Below are 11,067 nucleotides of genomic sequence, written 5' to 3'. Positions count from 1 at the left end.
CATCATTTATATTAAAGCGTTAACTAACACAAATATCGACACAGGTTTTCTTACCTGCACAGGCCTTGCTGACAGCTGAAAACTGCAGTCAAGGTGTTCTACCACCTGCACCAGTTATGCGCGCAAAGCGTTCACGGGCAACATTTCTACAGGGTGGTAGCCGAGGATCCGGGTACAAGCTTAACTGTACATTCATTTTGTTTTGTATATTCGTGTTTCAGGCTAACCACTAATCTCTCGTGCAGGTTAACTACAATTCCCTCTTGCAGCAACAGCCATGGGACGCCGCCAGAACCGCGACCCAATAAGAGACGGAAAGCCCGTGCCTACCGATTACGTAAGCTCTATTAACGCTATAACATAAAGGTATATGTAATAGTACTTAGAACAACAACAAAAGACTCACAATCTTCAAATCGTTTAATTAGCAGGGTTACCCCCTACACATGTGGACAACCCATTGCCTATTGAACCACTTAATCTGCCAGGAGCTCAAGCTTGTACTAAATGCCAAGCCAAAAAGTTTGCATATGAAACGGCTTTCTCTTGCTGTGCTGACGGGACTATTCAATTACCAACAAATGAATACCCTCCATAACTGGTCAGACTTTATACTTCTCTTGATGAAGTTGCAGTCCATTTCCGAACGTTTGCAAGGATGTACAACAACCTCTTTGCATTTAGCTCCATAGGCGGAACCTTTAATGCTACCACCTACAAAGGTATTTATGTTTTTCAACTTCATGGTCAAATATATCATCACATTCCTACTTTGCTCCCAAATAATAGTCGACCAAAATACCTATAGCTTTACTTTTATGATGGCCAACATGAAGCATTGAATAGAGCAGGTTGCTTTCCAGAGGTAAGGCCAGACATAGTTAACATCCTAATGCAAATTACCGAGACAAATCCTTATGCACGTTTTTTCCGGTCATTAAGAGAACTACCTCTAAACAAAGATACCCAGATACTGTTAAACAAAAACACCACGTTAGATCAACGTGTGTATAATGCTCCCACGTCCTACGAGGTTGCTGTTATTTGTACCGACAATTCATCATCAAGCGAATCTAGCACTCCGTACATAACTGTCATTGCAAAAGATAACCGGGCTTACAGGATTATGCACTATTATGGGTGTTATGATCCTTTACAGTACCCTCTCCTATTTCCATCTGGGGAATGTGGATGGGTACAGGGTTTAAGAAAGACCAGCCCAAGTGTGTTAGGCAACAGAGAAATAGACAGCCCGCCTGGCAGGAGTATCTTACAACTGCCACAGACAGTTGAAGGCCTAATAGAAGACGAATCACGCTGTATGTCAGCGTAGTAGCATATATTAATTCACTGTGCAATGTCCAATTTACAGTATAACATACCGCACTACTGCACTCTACTAATTTGAAAAAACATGTTGAAACAGGCGCAGAACAGGGTTATGGGCCTAAGGATAAGGTTATATCATGCCGCCAATATTACAGCTACAAGTTACAGAATCGCCCTGGGAATATGCTTCTAAGAGGCGGTAGGTGTCTCCAACAATACATTGTCGACATGTATGTTAAGATCGAGAACACAAGGCTAGATTATTTTAGAAACAATCAAGAGACGATAAGAGCTGAATTATACCAAGGAATTATTGACACTGTCGAAACTGGAGAATGCCGTGCAATCAAAGTAGGTAAGCGAGTCATTCTACCACCAACATTTTTGGGTGGCCCTAGAGACATGAAGAAGAGATATCTTAATTCAATGGCCCTGGTACATAGGTTTGGAAAACCTAATCTCTTTATCACAATGACGTGCAACGCTGGTTGGCCTGAAATTAAAGACCAGCTCGCTCCAGGAGAAGAGGCGCACAACCGTCCCGATTTGGTTGCAAGAGTTTTCCGGGCCAAACTCTTAGCCCTTAAGAAACAAATTGTTGAAAAACACATCTTTGGAGAGGTAGCTGCTTATGTGTACGTCGTTGAGTTCCAGAAAAGAGGGCTACCTCATGTTCATTTCCTCATAATACTTAAAGATGGGTATAGGCTGAAATGTCCTGCTGATTTTGACAAATTTGTGTGTGCTGAAATCCCAAACACAAATAATCCTTCTCTACGCAAGATTGTGCTAAAACACATGATGCATGGTCCGTGCGGCACGCTAAATCCTAAATGCTCCTGCATGAAGCATCCAAAAACCCCTGGCAAGTGCAAATATGAGTATCCTAAATCCCTTACACCTGCCACTACAACCAATCTTGCTGGCTACCCAGAGTATAGAAGGCGGGATATGGGAGACACAACTCTCATTCGGAAACACAGACTAGATAACAGATGGGTAATCCCTTATAACCCATACTTACTAGCCCTGTTTGACTGCCACCTGAATGTCGAAGTATGTTAAACAATGCACGCAGTTAAGTATTTATACAAGTATATCTACAAAGGCCACGATAAAATTTCTTTTAATGTCACGGATAGTGCTGAGCCTCAAACTGTAGATGAAATTTCACAATTTCAGTCAGGAAGATGGGTATCTCCCTATGAAGCAGCCTGGCGAATCTTTGGTTTCGATCTGTTTGAAACACACCCACCAGTAATACCTCTCCAAGTGCATTTACCCAACATGCAAACGATACGCCTGCGTACTACTGATAATTTGGCAAATATTTTGGCAGACGAGAAGAAAGCACGCACTCCCCTTACTCGAATTTTTCAGAAAAGTGCAACTAAAGGTTGTCCATGACTCTTGTATGCTGAATTTTCGAACACTTCCGGGGGGACACCGGACTCGAACCGGGAAGAAAGGAGGAACAAGGTTATCGTAATTGGCAGGCTCGTTTTTGTAGCACCAGCCGAAGGTGAGAGATTCTTCCTTAGGCTATTGCTCTTGCACATCCGTGGACCTACGTCATTTGAAGCCTTAAAGACTGTGAAAGGATACACATGTGCAACGTTACAAGATGCAGCCTTACGACATGGTCTCTTAGAAGAGGAAGACGCTGTTGAGTTGTGTATGGCAGAGGCATGCGCAGTACAGATGCCTGCAGCACTCAGACGCCTATTCTCGACCCTGCTCATCTTTTCGCATCCAAAGGATCCATGTTCGTTATGGACCAGACATTATGAGTCATTATCAGAAGACTTTAGTCATAAATATCCGAATCAACCACAAAGAGTAAGCCAACTAACAGCAGGGGAAGTGGAACGGTACCTGGAAGCAATGGGCAAAAACATGGCAACATTTGGATTGGACCACCTAGATACATGCACCGATGATGAGTTAAGACGTACCAGAGATATAGTTGACGCACTTGACGTACCAATACCTGAGGATTGTAAATTGTATAAGGCACAACTTAATACCGCCCAAAGAGAAGCATTCACTACAATAATGGATCATGTTCAGGAGGGGAAACCCGGTGCGTTTTTCGTGGATGGTCTAGGTGGTACTGGTAAGACCTTCCTATACAATGCGCTCTACGCTGAAGTTCGTCTTATGGGTCGCATTGTTTTGCCAACAGCATCGTCCGACATTGCTGCTGCAAACATTCCTTCTGGAAGAACAACCCATTCACGGTTCAAGATCCCTCTAGAATGTGAAGTGTCACTAGCATGTGACGTTCCTAAACAAAGTAGCTTGGCTGCATTGATTGTAGCTACAAGCTTGATAATATGGGACGAAGCCTCGATGTCCAAGAGGCAGAATATCGAGTCTCTCGACCTTCTTCTAAGGGATTTGTGTGACCCCAACCAGTTTTTTGGGGGCAAAGTAGTTGTCTTTGGGGGCGATTTTCGCCAAACTCTACCAATACTACCTCGGAAGTCTCAACGAGAAATTGTTGAAACCAGTTTGGTGAGTTCCCCTGTTTGGCCGCACCTAATAAAATTCAGATTGACCGAAAACATACGGGTTCAAACTGACCCTGAATTTGCACGGTTCTTGCTGTCACTTGGCAACGGACAGTTGCAAACAAAAGAACATGAATATATTGAACTCCCTGCTGGACTTGTGAATATATTAAATCCGAGTAATGCAAACCCTATCAGTGACTTGGTATCATACGCATTTCCAGAAATTGACAGTAGTGCCTCTTTGGATTCAAGCATTTTCACTAACCGGGCAGTGCTGACCCCGTTGAACGACGATGTAGATGCCATCAACAACGTGCTAATTGACAAGTTCCCAGGGCAAGCTGTAACCTATACAAGTCATGATACAATATTTGATAACAACTGTGCAGTATATCCAGCAGAGTTCATCAACAAACTTAACCCCGGTGGAATGAGCCCACACGAGCTTGTTCTCAAGGAAAACTGTCCTGTTATTTTGATCCGGAACCTTCAACCATCATTTGGATTATGCAATGGCACCCGGCTTATCTGCAAACGATTCTTACCAAACTCAATAGAATGTGTAATAATGACCGGGCAGCATACAGGGGATTACGTGTTCATACCCCGTGTCAAACTTCGGCCAGGACTGTCAAGTAACTATCCTTTTCAGTTTCAAAGGAATCAGTTCCCTTTAAAGCTTAGTTTTGCAATGACGATAAACAAATGTCAATGACAGACTTTAAGCCAAGTAGCTGTGTACCTACCGCGGCCGTGCTTTTCTCACGGCCAGCTTTACGTCGCACTGTCTAGAGCAAGGAAAGCAAGTCAAATTACCGTGTTCGCAGCTCCAGGCCCAGAGTCAGTTCCACCAACATTTGTGAAAAATGTCGTGTCTGACGATACACTTTCTCTTTCTGAAATCATTTAGAACAAATACCACTTCAAGGTGAACTATCTTTTCTATTTTAATGGCAAATTCACGTCTTCCATTTGCATATTCGTAAACTTGTTACACAATCGCAAATGATATGTGGCTGTGTGTTCATCATTTGTAGGTCAAAGAAAACATGGCGTAAAGACTATGCTGTGACATTTTCTTAGCTGCAACATATGTGGTGACCATCCAGTGTGCAGGGAAGCTGCCCGCGTAGGGCCTGATAGGCTTAACTTCCCAAATCCAACTTTTGTTAGCGGTCCACAGCCCAATTGCAGAGTAACGCATATATTATGTGCTACTAGCTTTTTTTAAAAGTTTGTTTGGTGTTGCTTCAGATGTTTGTTGTCTTTACCAAATGTTTTTTAGCTAGCTTTCCCAGACTGTGTAAAATCTGAACGGGTGTGCTAGCACACCAAACAAACTAATGTTTGATCTCGTGGCAGATTTATTAGCCCAAAACAAATTCTCTACCTGTGTAAGAAAATAAATGACACGGTATCAAACACCTTAAATAACAGACACGGAAAGGGAAAAAAAGAAAAGAGCCACAACAGTGGACGAATAATAGGAAATACTAATAAAAACAATGATAATAATAATAATAATAATAATAATAATAATAATAATAATAATAATAATAATAGTAATAATAATAGTAATAGTAATAATCGTAATAATAATAATAATAATAGTCTTTATAATAGTAGTGAAAACAATAGTAATAATAATAACAACAAGAAGAAGAACAATAATAATGATATTAATAATACGAATAACAGTAATAATCATTTTTTTCTTTTTAAAACAACAACAACAACAACAACAAAACGCTTAGATATATTAGATTACATAAACAAACAAAAAAAATGGCTATAGCGCGCATACACACTCCAAAACAGGCCAAAAGCGGAAACGCAGGGACAAAGTAAACTAATGGAACATACGCCGCATCAGAACAACACGCGCCCCAAGAAAGGCAACAAGTACCGAGTACTTCTAAATTAATTACCGCAAAAAACTGCACACATCGTTTATAATTTAATCCCTACTATTCAGAATAATTGACCCGTGTGGATGATTTCACGAAAATCTACGATTGCAATTAAATAATAAAATTATTGTATATGGAAACAACGTTTGGAAAGTAAAATAATTTAAAGATAACTAACTAGATGTGTTGGGGGTGTTTTGGGACGTAAATAAATAACAAAAAAAAATATTGAAAGTCATTTAAACTGTACGAGTATGGTTAGTTGGGTAACTATGTGAATAAGCGAAAATAACAAATGAAACATTTATTCTGAATATAAGGAACTAATAAAATACACAATCAATAAATTCTATTAACACCACATCTAGAACACTAATAGTATCTTGGCACAAATCTACTTTGTGTACGTCCTACAGTACAACCCATACCCTATGCACCAAAAAGCAAATAAAAGTGTACAATTTACCACTTCTCCATTCTTCCCTCCAGAAAAAAAGGTCACACACCTTATTTTGCAGAGCAAGTTGGTCAGATTTGCAGATAGACTTCGCTCCTATACCATCTTCCTAAAACAGTTGTGTATTCCAGGTACGAGCTTCAAACCATTAACCTCTCTTTATATTATCTGTACATTTCTATTCTAGGCAATTTCTGGCAAATTCGTCATAGTATACATAGTACTTGAAGTTGATGGCGTTAGTGTTCTGATTGTTGGTAAGTTTTAACTCTGATTAGACAAAAATACTTGTATGAAGTAGTATTTTATCTCTTCGAAGAGTTTTACTCACTTTGCATTTGTTAACTTTATGAATGCATTACTCATGTTAATAAAATAAAACTACTTTCTAGCACCCCCATCAATGAATGAAAATAAGGAAACTTGATACATATTTGGGAGGAGAAACCCACAATAAGGAGGTACTGCCTACTTAATCCAATATAATTGTGCCAAAAATAGGACATCATAGTAATGGTTACAGTTTGCATAGTAAATATCACAACTACAGCCATGATCCTAAATGCAATTCCCTTTAGGGTTTAAGAATGTTCAGTTGATAATTTCAAATAAAAACAAGCAAAAACAAAGAGGTATGCAAGGTATAAACAATAAGGTTCTAAGTAACACACTGATATTACATAAGGCATTTTACGAGAACCAAAAGTCTCACAGTTATTTGATATTGCCGTTTCTTTCGTATTTCTGTGTTACCTCTTAAACAGGGAATAATCATGTCAGACGGTCGGGTATATTTAGACTCTCTCAACAAACAGCACGAATTATAAGGTGAAAGTCAAGGTCGTTCAGAAAGGGAAACCTCAAAGGTTTGCAAGAGATGTACTATACCAAACAGTGGTCCTGCAAGATGATAAGGCAAGAACTTTTGAATACTAACACTGTGCCTTTTTCCAAATATCAAATTACTGCACAAGTGTTATTAACAACCATTATTTCTGTTGGTAGATAGTATGCTAGATGCACCTATATTGCATGTTTATTTTTCTGAATAAATTTTATGTTTTAACAAAAACTTAAATGTTTTTGGATTTTGTGTTAAAAACCCACAACGACGTAACTGTTTTAAGAGGTTCTTTACTTTTCTTCTCTCTACTGAATAGCTAGACAGTGTGTTTAGTGTACCAAAACTTACATGTGTGCTCGTTAACACATGATAAGAGCATTGCAGTCGTCTAATATTTGTAGTATAAAATTGTTTAAAATTATCTTCAATGGGTTATTCTATATATGCCTAATTATACAGGTTTTCTAACATGAACCTCCCCTGTGTAGGGAAATAAAATGAGGAACGTAGACGCCCTTGTATCTAACAGAGTTTACGAGATTGCGAATGCTCCCATAAGGACATTGCCAGATCAGTATAGGAGGGATCCTACTGAATTACCGTACACAATGGGTTTTGGCCGCCAAACATTCATTCACCCGCTATCTACGCCTGAGGCATGCCTTCCAGAATACCTTTGTGTCTCTCAAGTGCCAAAGACAGCTACCCCATATGACATATTTGGTAAGCTTTAGTTACGTGCACGCAAATACAATACACACTTATATGGTAGTACATTTCCATTACTTTCAAAACCGCGCCTTTCAGATGTCATTGGAACACTACTATATGTAAAACCGGTTGCGCGAGAAGTCACCACTAAACAAGGTCATAAAAATACAGTCAGAGAGATTATCATCACTGACCACGGGTAATTTTTAAAGTCTTTCTTAAATTAATAGGCCAGTAAGCCTACCTGAAACTAACAACAACATACATCAAACAGAACTGATCAGCCAATTGTGGTTTCGGCGTGGAATGAACTATCTCATAACGACTGTGAACAGCTTGCATCCTTGGTCACCTTATTACCAGTTATAGGGTTCACAGGTTTAAGGGTTTCCCCTTTCAGAGGTATTACATGCCAACCGTCCAATTTAAAAACAAACAAAAAAAAATATTCCCAGTCTTTATAATTCCTTGTTACCGTAATCTGCAGGTTTCTCTTTGACAGGCACCATGTCAACAATAATCGACGTGCAGCTAGTTGGGCCTAAGGTAGATAATCTGAAAGAATGGTACGGCCGCCTTTACAAGAACATCCCATTTTTATTTATTTCAGATACTATCATTTGATTTTCCATTTCACAAAACGTGCTTCCCACATACTATTGTTTAATACAGGATTGGCCGCAGCATGGGATTCCTAACTGATCTACAAGCAAGGGTCAATAAAGTGAGGGATCCTAACACGCCAGTTCCCGTTGTGAAGCTCAGTTATCTAAAAAACAAAAAGGTATTAACAAAACAAAGCACACCTAATAACACAAAAACTATATTTAGCAACACATAAGTACACATTGATTGATAGAATTAGGCAGACAATACCCACACTACAAGTGTTGCATCTACATATAGTTAGATATAAACACAACTGCTATCCAAAACACCTACATCAAAGGTACGTTTGTACAAGGAACTGATGTGTAGGCCAAAAGCACACTTCAGGACGAGCGCTACCAACTGAATGTAACCGTCCCTGATCCAGAGTTACAGAAGGTGAACGCATATCTAGGGTGCTCCAACTGTGGGAAAAGGACGGAGTATGTAGCTGGACAAACCTTCAAATGTGAGACGTGTACCAAAGACGAGGTTGTGTCTGAACCAAGGTAAACTAACCCCTTTCATTAACAGTACACCTCCCACATACGTCCACCCCACCCAATATTTACCTCTATACCTGTCAATGCAGGATCACCTTCAATTGTGAAGTATCTGATGGCACAGACCAATTAGAAATAACGACATTTACAGCAGATATTGTAGCTCTCTTTCAGATGTCTGCAGCAGATATATTCAACCTTAAGCACTCGGTATGGATCTCATTTCAGTTTAAACATTCTCTATATTAAATTGCAACTAAACGCAAAGTCCATCTGTATTTTTTTTATCTGTTATAACATTTGGTAACTGATAAACACACACAAGTTCAACTCTGCCATATATAGCGCATTTGCTAATACCCTATACCCACCAATACGATGACTCTAACTCTTCTAAAGCACGTTCCCCCCACGCTACTCCTTAGCACACCCCTCTTAAGCTTTACCTTTCTAATTTCTTAAAGGAGGACAATACAACATTTGGGAAAGTTTGCGATTCCCTCAAAAACAAACCTTTCATAATTGAGGTTTCACCAAAGACAACGCTGTCAAGAATCAACACATTGCAGTGGGCTTTACGCCAAGTCATTGCTTGCCCTTCCCAAAATGTATCTGCTGAAAAAATGCCACAAACAAAGATCGTAGTCTCCGGAACTGCACGAATCGATGTACACCGTCTCCATCGCAGCGTAAAGTTGGATTTCGAGGAATCAATGCAGAAGGCCTCAGACCTCACACTGATTGAAGTACAAGTCAGTTCTGAATATCCATCTTTACGAAAACTTCCTTCCTCAATAGCACCAACAACTGAAACAGTACCATTGACAGCTGTTACTACTGAAGAACAAACCGCCCGCACAAATCAAGTGCTGAACAACACCATCACAATAACACTCTCCCCCAAAGCCGCTCGATCGAAATTACTCTGTGCATACCCACACCTAACCTCAAAGCACCTAAAATAGAAAAGAAATCTGCTGTCACACCAGAAACCCCTGCACAGAGCACTCCAAAGCGCACCAATGTTAAGCCAGCTGCTACGCCTCCTTTGAAAAAGAATAAGGGCAGTGCCAGCTCTACGGCAAACAATTAGGCCACTCCTGTAGAAGCACCCGCTGTTTGCATACAGCATGTTTGTAAATATTAACTATCTTTCCTTTTCCTACCAAACAGGCCTCTAAGACGCTCCTCCTTGCCACTTCTACTACATGATGTCGTTGTATAAAGGCTATAGGGTGTCTACCATGTTTTGGGAACACGTTTGCACACCTAGCTATGTGTTCCATCCAAAAGAACTGTGCTATCGCTTTTGGATTTAAGTGCCCAAAAAACTTGTAGCCTTTTGGACTTCATGAATAAAACGTTTGTTATTAAAAAAAAAACGTCCCAATGTATGGAACAAGCTTTAGACTCTTATTACGCAATGAACTACTACTCATCATTTCAATAATTGCTTATAACCGCACGATCACTATGCATTTAACAACTCTGATTGCTGGACATCGGCGTTTAACTGTTTAGATGTCAACCACCTTACATAGATGGTAAGGTAATGCTCTTTTAATCTATCAGGAATACTTGTACGGTAGTTCCATTACCATTTAAGGTACAGGGAAGACCTTGCCTACAACGTAATCGTAAAATGACTTGCACAAACCCGTTCTACGATAGTTATTTCACGTATTATTATCAACCGACGAAATGCTGCATGTACACACAAATAGTGAAGGCCGCACTATATGATTCCATGTCATCATCTTTCCAGTTCGGTGACATAATCGCCTATCACACGACTACTTCACACGCTTACACAAAGCATAACAAACCATCCCATCTAAAGCAAACCTACATCTAACCAGCAAGTTGAAACCTAACTACATATCCCCCCTTTAAAACACAATCTCCTAAAATGAGAAAGTTATATGCAATGCTCAGCAAGTGCCATTGCTATAATAAATGTTGGCAACACAATTCCCTCAAACAAGCAAGTTATATGCGACTCAATCACCGACACAAATAAAAAAAAACACTCAACCTGATTAGACTTTATAGGCCATCCCTACCTACATTCCTAGATTGCATGCCCACAAAAGATCTTGAAAATATTACATTTATCAAGTAATACTAAGACTATCCTTTGAATTGTTTG

At 39.7% G+C, this 11,067-nt stretch overlaps 1 protein-coding gene across 1 annotated transcript; it reads left to right on the top strand.

The window, feature by feature from the left end:
- Positions 1 to 2,397: 2,397 nt before the first annotated feature.
- On the top strand, positions 2,398 to 8,928 carry LOC141638166 (uncharacterized). The gene is made up of 8 exons (XM_074447577.1): positions 2,398 to 2,725; positions 2,840 to 4,407; positions 6,400 to 6,469; positions 6,977 to 6,987; positions 7,545 to 7,779; positions 8,255 to 8,333; positions 8,440 to 8,551; positions 8,746 to 8,928. Exons 1-8 carry the CDS (start codon positions 2,398 to 2,400, stop codon positions 8,926 to 8,928), a joined length of 2,586 nt encoding a protein of 861 aa, XP_074303678.1.
- Positions 8,929 to 11,067: the final 2,139 nt, after the last annotated feature.

The sequence above is a fragment of the Silene latifolia genome, unplaced genomic scaffold, assembly GCF_048544455.1.
Source record: "Silene latifolia isolate original U9 population unplaced genomic scaffold, ASM4854445v1 scaffold_190, whole genome shotgun sequence".
In the NCBI taxonomy this organism is placed as follows: Eukaryota; Viridiplantae; Streptophyta; class Magnoliopsida; order Caryophyllales; family Caryophyllaceae; genus Silene; species Silene latifolia.
Note: the sequence above shows the minus strand (reverse complement) of the source record. Positions and strands in the feature narration are given on the sequence as shown.